The 20,014-nt window shown below is 35.2% G+C and overlaps 2 protein-coding genes across 5 annotated transcripts in view; one reads left to right on the top strand and one right to left on the bottom strand.

Annotated features, from left to right (window-relative positions):
• The window catches only part of LOC144975061 (uncharacterized), a 37,052-nt gene extending 35,113 nt beyond the window's left edge, over positions 1–1,939 (bottom strand). For 2 of the 4 annotated variants that reach the window (XM_078918745.1, XM_078918747.1), the window contains exon 1: positions 1,461–1,939. The gene's annotated coding sequence lies outside the window, so the exon portion shown is untranslated. The remainder of the gene's footprint in view (positions 1–1,460) is intronic. The other 2 variants (XM_078918743.1, XM_078918741.1) reach the window with 2 other exon arrangements.
• A 5,312-nt stretch (positions 1,940–7,251) lies between these two features.
• On the top strand, positions 7,252–18,193 carry LOC144975060 (uncharacterized). The gene is made up of 4 exons (XM_078918740.1): positions 7,252–8,061; positions 12,766–12,991; positions 13,823–13,926; positions 15,072–18,193. The coding sequence occupies exons 1-4, from the start codon at positions 7,443–7,445 to the stop codon at positions 15,245–15,247; spliced, it is 1,125 nt and encodes a 374-aa protein (XP_078774866.1). The 5' UTR covers positions 7,252–7,442; the 3' UTR covers positions 15,248–18,193.
• Positions 18,194–20,014: the final 1,821 nt, after the last annotated feature.

Below are 20,014 nucleotides of genomic sequence, written 5' to 3'. Positions count from 1 at the left end.
ATAGCAACACCTTATATATCAATTTAATAAAATGAGATAGGCCATACCTCTGGCCTTTAGTCCGAACTTGTGAGTGTATATTTAAAAGATAGTATTTAATTTAAACCACAGTTGTGCGTTAAAAATTCGAACACCAAGTGGCAAAAATGAATTAAGGTGACGTGTTGTCTTTGTTTTTATAGATATAAGGCGACGGCTCCTCATGGAGAACTTAATATATTTGCGAAGGGGGTGATCGCCATCCTTCATAACTTTCTCCATTTTACTTAGACAAAATCTCTTGAACAGTTCTTCCACATTGGAAATTGGGTGAGCATAACTCCTGGCTTTATCAATTATCCGATCAATTTTCTTAATGTCGCAAATACTGGTATTTCCACACCATGCTGTAATACAAAAAATAATAACGGTCCCCAAAACGGATCTATAAAAAAGGGTGCATAACGTTTTGTCTATGTCAAATTCTGAAAGTTTCCGAATAAAATACATTCTTCTGTTCAATTTAGAGATAACAGCATCGGTTTGTAAATGCCACTGCAATTTATTGTCAGTTAAAATACCCAAATATTTGTAAACCGAAACTTGCTCAAATGGATCAATATTTGAAGGACGAAATTTCTGGCCAAATTTTTTAATACGTGGCTTACCAGCAGAATAAGTCAGTTAAATGATTAAAAGAGACATTGTATTCTTGAGTCACATATACGCACATTTGAAAAGATCTGGGTCTGACTTTAATTGTATATGTTACATTGACACCGTCATTGATTAGTCTGGAGAGTGTGACGCTTATCGTTTGGCATTTTCAAGAAGAGACTTTATTATAAATGCATTGCTATCCAATGTATATCATGATAGTATGTGTGTGTGTGTAGTAGTGAATGCATGTTTGTTTGTTTGAATAAGAGAGAGCGAGAACACACACACACATACACACACACACACACACAGAAAGAGAGAGAGAGAGAGAGAGAGAGAGAGAGAAAGAGAAAGAGAGGGAGACAGACAGACAGAGAAATGGAGAGAGGGAGAGAGAGAGAGAGAGAGAGAGAGAGAGAGAGAGAGAGAGAGAGAGATTTGATAAAAGAGGAAGTGAACGATGAGGAGAATGGAAGAATGAGAAGGGATACATATCACGTGATGAAAAGAGGTACGAAATACTGAAATAGATCCGCTGGAATTACTGGTAGTGGAGGCCACTCACATGAAATATGAATAGCAGCAACATGTCTCTTAATTAGCACTAGCACTACTTCATAATACTGTCGTACTCCCAAAGAAAATGTTTAAAAAAATTTCGCCAGAAAACTCGTCCTCCAAATAACAATCGTTTAAAATAACCGATATTTGAGGGACGAGTTCTCTGGCCATTTTTTTTTTAAACGTGTTTTTTTTTTCAGAGCACGTCAGAATAGAAAATGAGTGACTTGCTCACCTTAGTTACAATGTAAAAATCTCACCTTTTAAAAAGCGCTATTCTCCTTTCCTTTCGAATCACGCAATCACCACTACTACACTTATAATGCAGACTTGTTTCTTGACACAGATCAAACCAAATCGAAGAGCGCACAGTGAAGAGAATGTCTTGTACTAATGTAATCAGGTAATGTTATTTCTACGACTACTACTATTATATTATTAGCTCACACAAATCGACAAGCGTAATCTACACACATTACACATACGAACGTACACAGGTAAAAAAAAATAATGTACCAAAATCAATCAATCAATCAATCAATTATTATCAATCAAATAATCATTCCATTGGTATTGACCAAGTGGTAACCAATGTCGAAATTAGGGGAGAGCTTCCAATAAATATTGATTGGATCAGATATCGATTGATCGATTGGGATTGATTTTGGCTTGTGGTGCCAAGTATTGAGGCAGTATTTCGCGACGTGGTTACTCGCCACCTTGGTCGTTTGTCACGCCAGCGCGTGGGGTGACGTCGATAGATGCCAATTCGCTAGAACCGTGACGGTGTCTGTCGCTTCGATATCAGGAAACAGGTAAAAACAAATTCTACAAGTAACACGAGTGGTGTGGACTTCGTTGACCCATTCAGAGTAAGAATTGGTACAAGGGTAATAAAAATGTTTTCTTCTTATTAAGTGCGCTTTGTGATCCTTTGGTGTGACAATGACCTTCGGATCGTTGGGTCCGGGGTTCGAGTCCTTCTTTGTGCGGCGCAAAATTGGGTCCTTTTTACTTAGATTCTCTCACCGTACTCAGACGTAAAATGAGTATCTGGCCATTAACAACGTTATCTTCGTCTGTAAAGAATTGTTATATTGGCTTACAGGCGTCACGTTATGTGTTGTTGTTGGCTGGAAACATCTTGTAAAATGGTTTGAGCATTTTGAATGGATACTGCATAGACTCTAGATAGATGCTCACATTCGTCTTCTTCTTCTTCTTCTTCTTCTTCTTCTTCTTCTTCTTTCTCTCCTTTCATTATCACTACCATCAGAACAATGACAGCAACAACAACAACAACAACAACAACTACTACTACTACTACTACTACTACTACTACTCCTACTACTACTACTAATAATAATAATAATAATAATAATAATAATAATAATAATAATAATAATACCACCACTACTACCACAACTGCTACTACTACTACTAGTACTACTATTACTTCTACTACTACTACTACTACTACTACTACTACTACTACTAATACTACTACTACTACTACTACTACTGCTGCTACTACTACTACCACAACTTCTACTACTAATTTAACTACTACTACTACTACTACTAATACTACTACTACTACTACTACTACTACTACTACTACTACTACTACTACTACTGCTACTACTACTACCACAACTTCTACTACTAATTTATACTACACTACTACTACTACTACTACTACTACTACTACTACTACTACTACATACTACTACTACTACTACATACTACTACATACAAACTATACTACTATACTACTACTACTACTCTACTACTACTACTAACTACTACTACTTACTACTACTACTACTACATCTACTCTACTACTACTACTACTACTACTACTACTACTACTACTACTACTACTACTACTACTACTACTACACTATACTACTACTACTACTACTACTATACTACTACTACTACTACTACTATTATTACTACTACTACTACTACTACTACTACTACTACTACTTCTACACTACTACCACTCCTACAACTGCTGTTGTTGCTGCTGCTTCTCCTCTTCTTCTTCTTCTACTTCTTCTTCTCCTTAATCTTCTTTTTCTTCTTCTTCTTCTTCTTCTTCTTCTTCTTCTTCTTCTTCTTCTTCTTCTTCTTCTTTTGTGGAACACCACATTGTTTGATAAATTCACGCCACATTCTTTTCATTTGAGTGCGGTATTCTCTATGTCTTAATAAAAAAATATATCTTATACATAAAATATTATTCGAATGTATAGGTTTAATATGTAGATAAAATATTTACTCCAGTGATAGTCTGTACGTTATGGAAGCCATAATAAATATTGGCCAAATGACCGTACCCAATAGGGTACTGTAACAATAAAGTCATTATTAGTGGTCACCACCGCCTTTTCCTACTCTGGAAAGATACGTATTTGAAATTTGTCCTTCAAATATCGAATGATGTAAATGACCCTCATTTTGGCAAAAACGGATTTTGCGAGGTCTTCCATAGTTCCAGGTTTGAGAATTTTGCCAAAGTGAGGGACAATTAAATCGATCAATATTTGAAGGACGATTTCTCTGGCCAAAATTTAAAAACAAGTCTTTCCAGAGTACGGCAGTTTAGTGAATAATTGCTTGGTGTTCTCCCCCCCCCCCTCCCCCACCCCAACCCTACTCTCTCTCTCTCTCTCTCTCTCTCTCTCTCTCTATCTATCTATCTATCTATCTATCTATCTATCTCTCTCTCTTCTCTTCTCTTCTCTTTTTCTCTTTGTCTTGCTGTTGTATTCTTTTTCTAGTTATTCTCTGACCAGCGGGCGCCACGGTTGTTTTTCAATTTTGTACTATATACCTACGGATCACGACAGAAAAATGAGAATTAGATACTGTCTATCATTATTAAACCCATTTTTATTTTTCAAGATTATGTTTTTGAAATGTATATATAACAGAAATATGAATGTATGTACCGACGTATATATAATACTGAACTACAGATGACCACAATGATTACCCTCCCCACTTCCATTAATTCTCCTCACCTCTAAATGTGTTATTTGTTTATCTCTTCGTCTCCATGGATCTGATCCGCCAACCACTTGAGCACAACGCCCTGACGTCCTAGTTTGCTGTGCCTTTGTTATCATTATTGCTATCGACGTAAATGAAGGACCAGCCCACCAAGCCAATTAAGAGCGGTCACGACCGCGTCCACACGTCACCCCCTTCGTTGAATTCCTACCTGTTGGTGATGGATAGGGCTTATTATAGGTTTAAACCTGTCACCAATACAGCGAGTTAATATGACATTCATTACACATTGGCTTATTGTAACCTGTATCCTAAGATTAACTTTTTGTCCTTTATCACGAAAAGGATAAAAATATTTTAAGTTATATCATAACAAACTTTTAGAACAATAGTAAGATAACCCCCGGTTAGGTAATCCTTTACTTGTCCAAAATTATTGTTAGAGCTGAGACTTCTGCGACATTTTCTCAGACATTTAAATATACATAATACCACTAGATATAGAAATATAAGATCGTTTGACATCTCTTCCTTCAATGTGGCAGAGCCTAGAAGACTTCCGAGACAGGGGCAAATTTCAGATCTCTTACACGGGTTATGAACCAATACATTTATATCTATATTGAAATTCATGTTGCATTTTCACTGAAAATGCTGATTGTAGTTAAAGAATATTGCAAATCAATCGGGACTGACTCTTTGTTTCGCTTTTTTGGGAAGGGAGGTTGGGGGTGGGGGGGGGGGGGGTCCTATACTTGTGTGCCGTTTTGTTTGGTGTTTCTCATGAGGAGGGAGAGTCGGAGGGATGGAGATGAATGAACTATTTAAGCCGCGGGTTTTCAGGGGAATTTTTAAAAAATTTCTTTGCACTTTCGTCTGTTCCGTTTTGGATGTTTTCTTCTTATTTCTATTCATATTACCATTTATTAGTTTTTGTTGTTGTTTTCATCACGATTTGTTTTGGCAAGTTTCTTATCAATGTGATTAAAACACACAACGCCTGATTTAACTCGTCATGGTTGTGGCGACCGTGATATGGCATGGATCTAAATTGTTCTTTTGTTTATTTGTAGAAGTTTAACACTGCATAATTATTTCAGCACCTAGGGAGAGGAATGTAGCACAAAGCACAAAAGGGCATTCTGGTAGGTTTATACCTGAAATGTTCGCAACCCTCTTGGGTCACAAGCGTCAGAGTTAATGGAAGACAGAGGAGTAGCTACAGCGCAAGCGTCTGGGGAAGAAAAAAAGAAAGACAGAAAAATATCAACAGGTAGATAGACCACAGCAGCAATCGAAATTTCTTCCAATTCGTAGGCTACTCAAACTCTCGCATAAACAACGTCATGAGAATCTACCAAAAAAGGTACCTAAAACCTTTAATACTAATTGATAAATTCGGAGCACATCTAATGTTATTCCATAACAATATTATCTGTTTCAGTTCACAACACTTTGTGAGTTGATCATACCAAAATAACAACAAGATTTGCTAATATGGCGGCAGATACATTTGATTATCTCTAGTTTACCAGATGGAAGTATAATCTGATGTCACACTTTCCACAAAGAATGAAATAACGTTTATAATTCTGACTCATCGCCTCAAAATGGTATTTTGATGGGTTGACTTAGATGATAAAAATCGAATCTATAATGAAAATTATAAAACTATGGTCAAGATTTTGTGTTTCATTGAGGTCAGTTAATATGGTTTCTGAAAATTACAAAAACTGAACTCTCACATTTTTTTTGTCATTTTGGTTTTAATGTCAATCTTTGAAAATCTAGTTCATGCTTACATGATACCATTTTGAGGCGATGGGTCACAATAATTCAATATAATTATTCTAGAATACGAAAGGTGAATCTGTTGCTTTGTTTGTGAAACTTGTAAACAAACCTTTACCTGTTTTTTATTTGTTAACTGGAAATTCTGTGTTAATGGATGTTTTATATTGGCAATTGCCTAAAATTAAACCTTTGAATTGAATTGAAATGTGATCAATCGATATTTGAAGGTCAAGTTTTCTGACCAAAATTTTAATTACGTGTTTTTCCAGAGTACGACAGCTCTGTCCTTAAAAGTCACACCAAAGTTTCCAGGACAGGAGCCCATACTTCTGTTATCAACGTTTTAATGATAATGGTATTTCTTCGCACCCAAATGGTACCGAGTTCGAATGCTTGTCTGAGGCGCTCTGTGACCTTGAGCAAATTACCATGTCCAAATTCACTTTGCGGCGCTCTGCTTGGATATCTAAATCCATTTTTCTATTGAAATGGACCCTAAATAAAAACAAAACATTCCTTGCGAATAAATAAGGGATAATTTTAGAACAGCTGAACTTGGGTAAAACAGTTTATTATTTTAATTTGACGATTTTCATGGTACAAATTTGACAAAATTAACCAGCGGCCTCTTCAACAAACAACAAATAAGACTTGCTTTTGACAATTATTTGTTATATCCTTCCTCAACCCATTATACTTATTTTGATGAAGACCTGCAAGCGTCAAATGCACATCTTTTGTATATTGAATTGATATTTCAGGCACAAACTTTTCGTAAGCACACACAATCAAACTGTATAACTTAGCAAACAAAAATAAAGATGGAAGACTCCACCTGTTTGCCTCTTTGTCATATTACGATGTCGGCCAGAATTCTTGTGTGAGACTGTTTGTCCGAGCGGTAAACAGGTTGATTTATACCACAGTAAACGCGCCACCACTTTGCCCTGATTGGCTTTGCAAACAGCGGAGATAGGAAACAAAAGCGAACTTAAAGATTGGCTAGTATTTCCACATGCCTTGTCGTGTCTCAGCCTCTTCCAATTTGAATCTGTGTTTTCTTGAAGACATAACTAAACCTTAAAACAATAGGAGCAAGTTGACATTAGATGTCGAATTAAGGTAACCTCTAACTCACTGGTTTCAGCAAACATTTACTCTATTTCCCAGACTCGTGCTGCGCCGAATTGTCAACAAGGGATTCATATAAAATGTTGCTTAGCTTCTCAAAGAGTTATTTGTTAAAACGAATTGAAGTTAATTTCTTTCCCTCAGAGTTTTGTCTTGTTTTTAATTATGTTTGTTTTGGGTTTAGATAATAATATCGATAATGATAAATATACTTTTTGTTAAATGATCTTTTCAAAGTTAGTTGTTACATTTCCCTCACATTAATACAATTTTAGTCTCAATAAAAACTCAAAATCATGAAAAGAAATATACATATTGTGGTTTTGTCTCTATTTTTCTCTTTGATGCTGAAATTGACATTAACACAGAAGAGACAGAAACGCATAGAGACGGGTCATTTCGGACAAAATTTATCCATATTTCCCCGGAGCCCTTTTCATCCACCCGACGAGGATGGTAATACGTTAAATTACAAGGAAATCCACGTATCCAATCCAAATTCAAAACGCGTCATCCCTGGAAAAAGCCCATTTTCACCTCAATCAGACACGGATAGTCCAAACTCACAACTCTTCGTCAACTTTGCTCCTGCCAACAGTAGGCTATATGTCCATAATGAAGATAGAAATATTCAAAGTCGAACTCCCACAAGTCAAAACAAGCATCCCTCTCCAAGGAATGTGAAAAAGACGAGGAGTTCAGCTAGGAAAAGGATGCGGTCAACTTACAACGGAAATAACAACAGGGAAAGTCCGTTCCAGCCGCAAATAAAGGTGGAGTATAAGGAAACTGGCATTGTGGATAGTTCTAAAGCACCAACTGGGGGAGACGTGAGGTCAAATTCTTTTCAAAGATCACCGACACGAAAAAGAAACAATGTGAGAAATCCATCACGTGAATTTCGACAAATCATTGGTAAGTTTGTTGACTTTATTTTCTTGTTTTTATTTATTTGAAAATTGTCAGATGTTAATACAAAAGTGACATTGGTGATCGAATCTGTTTTGCCAAAGTTCACAGACTATGAGTGAGTAAAGTGGCGGATTACTAATTATAAACAGCCATTTCTCAGGCTGTAAAGTTTTATTTTTCAATGAATAATGTTGTGCAAAGTCGTTTATATATCATGACATTACTTGGGGTTCCGATGGCTCAGTTGGTAAATGACTCGCTTCACACGTAAATGGACCGAGATCAATTCGGATGCATTTGAGATTTTTTTTTCTGAGCCCGTCTTGTCCTGACGAAGCATTGATTGGGTAGCTGGGTCTGTTAGATCTGATGGAAAGTACTTTGCGATGGAATAGCGTCCTATCCAAAGGTGTGGCAAGCGATTGCTACTGTTCGTTTCACGCTATATAAACCAGGATAAACTCCTGCTCCATTGGCTTAATGGCTCTGAAGGACTGCTTTTTTTATGCATCAGACCTAGGGTATATTCTTCGGGAGATAAAAAAAAAATGTCAACGTGTTTATAAGTTGGTGGAAACGAAACTTTTAAAATTGAAAATTCATAATGTATAAATTAAAAATAAGAAACAACAAAACAAAACAAAAAAGATAAGAAGCATTTCGAGAGCTTCACCTCCTGCATCGCCAGTTCCGTACATTTTAAGGATCTTGTGGCTTGTTGGTAGAAGTCAAAGTAGTACTAGAGCGAATCCACAATAATAATATGTCATCGATTTAGTTAAAACACTCTCCGCACTACATTAGAAATAAGGTTCAACAGTCGTGACGTAACTTCCCTCGTAATGACGCATTATAACTTAGTAACTGGTTCTAAACTATCGGAACAATGGTGGACGCCCTTTTGAAATACTTCTCCGGCGAGCAATAAAATGTATCCAGAGGAGAAAATCATTATAAATCTGATTATGTTTTACTTTTATACATTCTGATCACATGACATCAGAAAAAGTTCAAGCCAGAATGAAGAATAAAAAGTACCGATTTTCTTTGTTTAGAACCAAGCTGCTCGTTGCTGGGCGGATGTGACATCAGACTTTTGAATCCTATTCAGATGTGTTGAAGGGTATTATAAAGATCTGAAACATTGTACATAAACCAGTGCCAGAAACTGTTTCATGTCTTTATCCTACATCAGTGCCTGCTCCCTAATTTGGCACTTTGAAATGACTGTATTGTCCTCTAACTTTGATATAGTCAGCAACTCTTAATAGGAAATGCTGCTGGTATTTTGGAATTCTGACAAAATTATATATGTGACCCACTGACTCAAACCAGTATTACTTCGGTGTGGAGCTGATTTCGAAAAGGAATCTAAAACTAAAATGCAATGATATATGAAATAATAATTATCCGCATTGTAAACCACAATGTTAATTCTCTCAATAGACCTAAAGCATTTAATTACCGTCTCATAGTTTTGAGTATTTATTCAATTTTCAAAAACAAAAAAACACCCCGATCTAATGCCGTTTTGAAAGGAAAGCTCATATTTTGCTTTTGAGGATTTGAGCCACCAATAATCCGAAATATTTAATGACACGACATGGGGAAGGGCAAACGATCTTTGAAAAATCTTTCCAGTATACTAATAGCATTTAATAGCGATACAATGGGAGATGAATTTAACTTGTTGAAAGTATTAAGTATAAAGCATTCAAACATAAGGATAGCAGTAGGCGTTTGTTAAAAATCTATTCGTCCCACGCTATAAAAAGCGGGACAAATTCATGGGCTAAAATGTCTCATAAGGTTGCTTTATGGCAACTCGATAGTAGAACCAAATAAGTAAAGTACAGTGGATTCCACTTAAAATAAACTCTTGGTACCAAAAAAGTTCATCTTAATCAAGGTTTATCTTATCCAATATCAAGAAAAAAAACTTCGTGGTTTAGATACGGTGCAAATGATGAGAAGTGGTAGTTTGTACCAAACATGTTGCACACAACAAAAAACAATGAGCCAATGTTTTGCCTTCTTCCAACTTTACATATGAACACACGTGTCTTGTCAGACATGCTGTTTCATCCACCTTGAGTGGGAGTCCGTGCAACTGATAGGGGTCGGGCTGCTCCAGGGAGGGAGGTGGGGTAGAAGGCCACTAGGACAGAGAATAATAATATATCTTAACGAACCAAGACTGATTCGTGATTATCTACTTTAATTAATCGTGACTTTAATTAGTAGGCTTATACAGTTAGTTCCAAAAGAAACTATAACTTTTATATTCTTATGTCAAAGCATTAAATCAGTTTGATTTTTGACGTTATTTTTCAGCACTTAATTTAGACATTTTTAAAGAACTGAATCCATTCCTTCATAACAGAATAAAAAGTTTTAAATAAATAAAATTCCCTTTATTCATCCCTTTGGGGAAATTTGTCTCCAGGGTCTATTCCAGGGGAAGACTGAAATAACTCAGGCATGAACCGCAGAGCAGCGCCGCAAATTGAGTTAGATGACGTGTTGAAGTCCACACAACGCAGCGGCGGGTGATCGAACTCGGTACCTTTCGGGTACGAAGCAAAGACCGTACCGCTGAGCCACGCTGCCCCTTCACACAGAATGCGTCTATAAATGACAGCATGCAATATCCATCCAAATCATGAGTGTTCTGATACATATATTTTTGATTTACATAGAATACATTAATCACGAGAGCTGTTCAAATCTGATACATGGAAAATCTGTTTTCGCAAAAATGCTGCTTTGATTGCTTTGGGTTGATTTTTTATAAAAGCATTCCCTTTTATAAAGGAAACTAGTCGCTCTGTTTAGCACTGCTGCTAAATAATTGGATTTCCCTGCGTTAAGCACTTTCTGTTTACCAATCAGTTGCCAATTTAGATTTAGATTTGGGTTCTGTGAGATGATAATCCAACAAGATGCCCGGCTTCTGATCATTGGATGCATGAGAGAAATCCCTTAAAATACGCATTAGACATTTCAGAGGGAAAGGGCAGTTGTAAGCAGTTTGTGATTCGTCGATTGAATCAGTTGGGGTTAAAATCACATTAATCGGCCATCCGCCCTTTATTAACTGAAGCACATATGACAAACAAGACTTAGATGGGCAGATGACCACATCGATCAAGTATTAGATGGTTCCACTATTTCGTGCTGGTGAATCATTGCAATCAGACAATTTTTGATCGCCCCCCCCCCCACCCCTCACCCCAACCCGTCAGTTATCAATTACCATAGATATTATGTAGAAATTGGTGTGGAGGGAACTTAAGGATCTCGACTTTGCCTTCGCATGGGGTTTTAGAGTGTATCCGTTGGGACGAAATGACTGATGGTTCGGTTGGAAGTCTAACAATTTCCACTTGCATGAGGAGTCCCAGCTTAGCATAACGCAAACGGCGCCATACAAAGTATTAGAATCAAGCAGAAACTTGTTAATTCCATACCTGATGCCACCTGCACTACACAGAAGCTGCAAGTTAATAGCAATTATGTTGAGTGATCCCACGCCGATTACAAAATAAAAGGTTTAGTTTATTATGGAACTAACTGTATACAGTATTTAAAAAACGGACCTGGACGAAGAAAATATTTTAAATTGGGATTAATATTAAGTGAGTTTGAATCATTTGGACTCAACTGTACAAAACAAAGACACTCCATTAGATTTCCAGAACTCGTGATGCATAAAATGTGACCAGCCGCTTCAAGTCGGTACTGAATATGTCGGAAAGAATCAAATAATTTAAATTGATTCGAGAGTCACTATAATCATAATAATGACGTTTGTGTTTTTGAAAATAAGAAACTATAGTATTTCCGTTCAATGAAATTGCTGATTTCAATTTAGATTTCATTAGTAGAGCTTAAAAAGGTATTTAAGCATCGGGTTCATCCCGACATAATACCGTTTGGAGACAATTGGACACAAAGAGGTCACTGAGTGAAAATTGCCGTGTTTTGTTTTTGTTTTGTTTTTTTTTTTTGGGGGGGGGGTTGTTTGTTGTTTTTTTTTCATTATTATTTTTTGGGTTTTTTTTTTTTTTTTTTTTTAGAAATCAATAAAATGCATTTTTGAATTAATCCCTCATTAAACCGGTATTAAGATATATCTAAATCAAAATCAATATGTCATTCCTCGATGAACTGGAAATAGTTTTTTTTAAAATTAATCATTATCATTATTGTCATTCCTATTATTATTATTATTATTATTATTATATTATTATTATTATTATTATTATTATTATTATTATTATTATTATTATTAATATTATTATTATTATATTATTATTATTATTATTATTATTATTATTATTATTATTATTATTATTATTATTATTATTATTATTATTATTATTATGAGTATTATTATTATTATTATTATTATTATTATTATTATTATGATCATCATCATCATCATCATCATCATTATCATTATCATTATCATTATTATCATTATAGTGGTGGTGTTGGTTTGAATGATGGTGATAGTGTCGACAACATAATGTCGAAGTTTAAGCAGTTATTTTGTTTTTTTACTTTTGTTCTGTTTTTCATAAATAATGTCAAGTGATATTATTAATTTTACTTCACAAACAAAATCTACGTTGATAATATTTTTGCAAGGGAGTATTATACGTATTTCATTTTTGGCCCCTCTTTTTCCTGTGTTTTAAATAGAACGTCAACGAGAAAACACACAGAATATACCGGCAATATCTGCAATTCAAGTTAAAACAAGGCATCACCAACGACAGCAAGAACAACAACAACAACAACGGCAACAACAACAACAACAACAACACAGCCAAAATCCAACATCGAAATCCACACGTCGAATGACAGTAAAACCTCGAGTTCCTGGTCAGGGGAACACATCGTATCAGAATAAAGCACGGGTGCTACGGTAAGCTTTTTTGGAGGCTATGTGGTTTAGTCCTGATAGTTCACGTGGTAGAGCACTCGCTCCACACGTAAAGGGACCGAGTTCAATCCCGGGTGAAGTCGAGATTTTTTGTATGATCCCCCTGTCAACCCAGCAGTGATTGGGAAGCTGAATCTGTAAGATCAGGCGGGACGTAATTTGCGATAGATTAACGTCCTATCCAAAGGGCAGCAAGCAATTGATATTGTTCGTTCACTTTTTTAAATGTTGCCTACTGGTATGACACTCGGCTTAGGACAATAAAGCATCTGGTTCGATTCACACTCCGAGCGGCGCATAATTATTGAGTCCTTGGAAAAGGCTCTTTATTCACATTCTCTCAACATATTCAGGCGTATGAGTACCTGACGGCTAACAACGTCTTCTCTGTTGGAAAAGATTGTAATATTGCCTAGCGGTCGTTATATCTCATCCTGCTTGTTAAGTTTTGATGTTGGCGCGGGGGGGGGGGGGGGGGGCGAGGAGAGAAGCTCATTGTAAAGCTCTTTGAGCACGTTTGATGGATATTGCATTATACAAATACTTTTGTTTTTGTTTTTAGTGATCCATTTTGTTTACCTAACTTTAAAGGTTCAGGACCTATTAAGTCTCACTAATTGATTTCTTATTCAGATTAACATGTGGAGCGGGCAATTGTCCTCTTCCTACTCTCTTTCGTTATGTTGTACCTTCACCATCCTTTCATTGAGAATCACTCTAATTTGACATCCAAATGAATAGAAAGGGAAAAAAACGGATAAAACGTTCATTTTTAGTAGCTATTGTCACTGTACCGTTATTCTATTTACACAGAGATATTCACGATGTGGCGCCAGGAGTAACCCCCTGGACTAGATATACTGACAAGCCTAGGGTTGATGAACAGAGGCAACTAAAGGATTCGTCTTCGTATAGAGGTAGATGAATAGCCATAATATATATATATATATATATATATATATATATATATATATATATATATATATATACATCCATAGAAGTAGATTGGCAGATATAGTAGATAGAATTATAGATAAGCAGATAGAGATATGGTAGATCGAAAAGTAGTTGAAAGAACGATACATAGATAGATAGATAGATAGATAGATAGATAGATAGATAGATAGATAGATAGATAGATAGATAGATAGATAGATAGATAGATAGATAGATAGATAGATAGATAGATAGATAGATAGATAGATAGATAGACAGATTTATAGATTGATTGATTGATTTACTGATTGATTCATTTGTTGATTAAAAGTTATTGAGACATTGATGATTCTCATGAACCATATAAGGTTCAAAGCAGAATGTTGAAATATAATTTTCCTATATCATACTTAAGAAATTTACCCACTTTGTGTGTTTTATTGAAAAACTATGGCAAACTAACTTAACTGCCACAGCCAAACCCGGGTGACTGTCTTATATCGTTTTTATTACAGTAACAAAATGTGACTTCAAACATAGAACGAGGAGAGTGATTTTTATGGTTTCTCTCTCTTCAAATCAAATTTCACATATTTTGAAATATTTCTCCTATGTACATAGTTCGTCGGGTCCATTCAAATGGATACCTAGATTTTTGCTTGTCAATTTCTTTTAATATTTAATGTGAGGCTATGTGGTCTTGTGATATGACACTCGTTTTCGGATTGGAAGGTCCTGGGTTCGAGCCGATCTCGGGGCATAGTTCAGTCCTTGGGAAAAGGCTCTTTACCCACATTCTCTCATCGTACTCAGTTGTAAAATTATACCTGGCCGTTAATAGCGTTGTCTGTCGGAAAAAAACCATTAAATATCGCTAACAGGCGCCTTGTCTCGTTCTACATGTAACGTATTGCTGTAACAGTGGGCCAGGGACACCTTGTAAAGCGCTTAGAGCACTTTTAGTGGATATTGCGCTATATAAATGCTCACTTTTTTCAATATTTAATGGTTGATTGATCGATTAATTTAATTATTTGTTTATTTATTTATTTGATGATTGATTTATTGATTGTTCAGATGAAGTAGAAAGTTCCTGACTTTTCACTCCCACTGTCGTCATAATCAGGTCGTTGTGGCAAAAAGCAGTACAATCCAAGAAGCCAGATCTGTTGTCAAGGAAACATACTACGCCGCCAAGGAATTCAGCCATCTTGTTGTCGATCCAAGACATATGACGCAATCTTTAAAAAGTGTTGTAACGGAGACATCCACATGCTATCGGCTCATACACTTGGCTGCTAGTGGCTACTATCAGTGTGTTTGGTGAAGACGATGTCTATAAAATAAATTAAAATAAAAAGGACGTTTTCGCTTTAAATGAGAATTTCCTATGATACTTGTAATAAATGTTAATAATTTTACATCAAAATTGAGTAGACAATGATAATTTCACTGAAAACAATCTCTATAATATATTTACGAGTGATGCTAAGCGGCTTGAAGTTGTGGACTGTAAAAAGTAATAACCAAAATTGAATATAACAGCTTAAAAAAGAAAAATAACAAAATACAAAGCACGAAACGCTTCGGGCTCAAAACCCTTCGGTCGTTGATCTGGTTTTTAAGTAACGTAATAATATTTCCATTGTTTTGTTGTTTATGTTGTTGTTGGCTGAAGAAGGATTTTGAGCCCGAAAGTTCCGTGGGTTTTTTTTTGTTTTTTTTTTTTTGTTTTTGTTTTTTTTAAACTGTTAAATAAAATTTATAACTTTTTATAATCTATTCTAATCATAAGATTATCTTTTTGATTTCTTTTACAACAAATCGGTCTAACCTGACAGAGAACCAAATAAATAGATGATTTATCTCAAGTACATTATGGTTCTTGGCCTGGTGTGTTGTTCTATAAGACAAAAGGGCCAGCATTTTCCTCTTTAAGTCACAAAATAAAGAAATATAAAAGATTTTAAAAGTCCACTCGTCTTTGTATTATAGCTTGACATCGGAACCCTGTATTGTTTACTTTGCGGCACCAACAACTGGAAATTCTCTCTCGGTCTTTATCAGAAGTGCTCATACTATTGAGAGCTTCAGGTCCAGACTGAAGACAAAATATTTCAAATTATCTTTTCTTTAACATTTCAAAACCACTTTCCTCTTTGGTAAAATCAAAACTTAATAGATCATCTACAAATTGTAACCTTTAATTTTCTTTAAATCCCACGTCAACTGGTCTTGTGTCAAGCGCGATTAAAGACGTAGAGTGGAAACTGACGCTTTATAAATTTAATTTATTTATTTAGATTTATATTTCTTTTTATCTGAGAGCTGTTTAGTTGAATCTCAAGTCACATTTTTATTCCCAAAAATGCATTATAACCAGATAAACAACGGAGAAAATTGTGGTTAGTAAAAATCAAGTTATCCGGTCAATTATGAATGATGTGATTTAGGAAAATAAAAAGTAAACATGAAGATATGGACCATGATCCCACAACCACAAACATGCTTTTTATGTAGGGTCGTGATTTAAAAAAAATATTATTATGTAAAGCGCCACGGAGCACGATTAACGTGGATGTTTAGGCGCTATATATATTCATTATTTAGAGACATTATTTATTATTAAATACGCGAAAGAATGGATAGAATGAAAAATGCATTCAAGCACAATTGAAACTCAACTGCGATATATCCATTGTTTGTAGTTGACGTCTATTTCTGGGGATCCATATAGTTCAGTTGATAGAGCACTTGCTTCACTCGCAAAAGGACCGAGATTGATCCCGGATGAAGTTGACATTTTTTCCGACAGTTTGAACTTGTCTAGTCAGTAATGCTATGACAAGTTTGAGTAAGGAAAATGTAGGTAGCTACACCAAACTGCGCGATTTTGACGTCAGCAGGAGATTTTGGTTGTTTTTGTTTTCTCGACACATCGGTCTTTTAATAACGCCGCATTTGCTTCATAATTTATCTAACAGTATTTGAAAGTGCTATTCTTCTTCTTTCTAGAAATATCAAATTCGTATGATTAATGTTGCTTGAAATATATGTTACATTGATTCACTTTATACACTTTTCAATGGAAATGACGGTGTTTTGATAGCCAATTTATACCCCTCTGGCACTCTCCACGAAGGTTGAACTACCTCATTGATTGAATTTATTCCCAAGCGGTACCAAAATAACGACGACAGAAAGATCTTTCTTTTAGCATAACATTATAGCGTGTTAACAGTTGTTATGTCAATGTTTTTCAAAATCATTAAAATAATTTAAATCCAAGTTAAAAAGCAACTTTTCTTTTTTTTTATAGTTTTTTAAAGTTCTATCAAATGAAAGCCCTTCCTCTCTTTTATTTTGTGTCAAAATTTGATTCGGACCCATTTATTGATGAGATTGAACTTGTTGACTAACCAAACGCTCCAAATAAAAAATCCATCATACGAACACTATTTTTGAAAGGTTTGTCATGAACGACTCCTTATTTCATAAAAATTCCAACACATTTCGAGTTCAATCAAATTAAAATGTTACTAGACGTCTATGTTATTTTTTATTTAAAGATTCATTATTCGGTAGTATTGATAACAAGCTTCAATTTTACAGGTTTTTGATGTCTGTAACTGTATTTGTTTTAAATTTCTGTGAATTATTGAAATCCCTTGTTTTTCCTAATTTTTTCTCCACTATCAAATTTTAATCAGTAATATTTTGGTAAAGATGGTGATTTTGGATAATTTAATTAATTTGATTTTATTCAATAGAACTTATTCTTGGCTTTTATATGATGTCGTATTTAAGTATTGTATGACTTGATTAAAATGTTTGATGAATTTTTGATAATTTATTCTTGTCATCTTTAGGTCATATTCGAATATTGCGCAAATTAAATTGTTTTAGCATTGTTAATGCTATAGTTTCCAACTTTTTAATACAGTTACAGTTTTTTTTAATGTGGGTGATTTGTCATTGTTATATAGATCTTGTGCAGATTCAAGAAATTTGAGTTGTTTGGGATTATAATCTGTGCTGTCAGCGGGATATAAAAATGGGATTTTAGCCCAAAGTTTGAAGTTGCATAACGTTTGAACTAATTGCCCTATCATGTTGATTGTGGTATCGAAACTCATTGAATTATATGTACTTTCTATAACGGGTAATTTATTTGCTGTTTGTATGATTTGAAAAATCGGTTTGGAGTAGATAATTTAAGAAATAAACAAAACACTCTTTAATTCCAAATACCATGGGTTTTTTATTCTCCTAAAATGCAAATATAAAACCTTTTTATTGTAGGTATTTTATCAGAATTCGTATTTGATTAGTTGGCAGCAGCTTCTAATGGTGCTCACACTATTATGTTATGACGATCGACCCAGCAAATTCTTCACCGCATTCGTGCACCGTCGCAAATCCGGAAGCTTCGTCACAACATATCGTTCAACTAGATGCTATGTAGTTTCGGGTTCTAGCCCACATCGGGTACATATTGGACAGGTAGTAAGTCCCCACTGATGAAGCGATCTTGCCGTGAGGCAGGTCCTCAACCGAAGCCGATTCGCTGCCATTCTCCTCTGTGTCTCCTCTTAAAGTGTGGTTGGCATGGGAGACATAATATCATGTGCAGCTTTCTAAGAGCTTGAAACAGACTTTTAAACAAACGGAAGCTAGGATGCACTCCTGTTCTTTCAACACCTCTACGTCAGTCTTTGTTTTGATATTTGGACACATTTCCTACAGGTCTAACGCCAAAGGTGTCTAAATCAGGGTTCAAACTCGATGTCACTACAGACGCGTTTTCATTCAGTTAACATTCAACCAATTACCATAACACAAAAGACATCAGTTGTGAAAACAAAGGGACGCATTAAATAGAAACATCACGAATAGCTATATAAAAAGGCTTATCTCCCTTTCATTGCGTCCGTACTTACTAAATTTAATCATTCATTATGAGTGCAGCGAAAAGCGAGAAACGAAAATCGACATAATATTGTCAAAAAGCAATTGTCCTTTTTGTTCGGAAAAAATTACAATTCATTTCACTGATACGATAATCCAATGTCTTGTAATAATATAGAACTCAAATTAAATTATTATTGATTTGATATTTATCATATTATATCATAAATTGTCAGATATCAATTATAGATTGTTGTTATAAGAAGCAAACAAAGTAAATCTGCCTGGCGTGATATGATTTATAATTTAGCTTTTTTTTCTAGAGCAAGATCCACTAAATATACTCAAAGCGCGTTAAAGAGGTCCGTAGTCAACAGCAACAATAAACATGTAAGACGAGACATGACGCCTTTTAGGCGATATCACAATCTTTTTCGGTCAGAGACAACGCAATTTATACTAAGCATACGTTTCATATGAGTAATATCTCTTGGCTTGGAAAAATCACAGTACCTTTGATTTGTTTTAAACCAACTAAATCCAAACGGTTCATGCCACCTCCAAAAAAATAATCAACAAACAACTTGCCAAATCCATTTAAAGCAAAACCATACAAGTCACTGACATTCAAGAGCCGGCAATTACACCAGCTCTTTACATAATCCGGTCTGAAGTAACACAAACTGGACAATATTTAAAATGTTAAAAAATATACTATGGTCACTACAATTATGTTTGACGTTATTACATCAAGTTTTTTTTTTAATGTGTAGAAGTTGTAATATTCTAAAATTCCCTACTTAAAGGGATTACGCCTATCAATTATATATTCTACAGTGGTGCTCAAAAATTGCGTTGCATTGTTGTAATCTGTCACCTTCCTTACATACACTATAAATTCACACGTGGATATCTATATATTAGCTGAAGAGGAATGGTAGAAGATTCATCAAATCACAGAGTTATTGAATTAACAGGCCAGACGCCCGATGACGAAGAAAATGTAGTGGCTGAAAGGAGGGAGGGGTGGGGGAAGGGGAAGGAAGGAGGAGGAGGAGGAAAGGAGCGAGGGAGGAGAAGGAGAAGTTTAGAATAGATCAGGTATGCTCATGACCAATGGAAGTGGAATAGGACGATGTGTTCGATTCCAGTATCAACAAT

The sequence above is a fragment of the Berghia stephanieae genome, chromosome 6 (assembly GCF_034508935.2).
Source record: "Berghia stephanieae isolate SIO BIC M18660-M18661 chromosome 6, UCSD_Bste_1.3, whole genome shotgun sequence".
NCBI lineage: Eukaryota > Metazoa > Mollusca > Gastropoda > Nudibranchia > Aeolidiidae > Berghia > Berghia stephanieae.
This window is presented reverse-complemented; position numbering and strand designations above follow the sequence as displayed.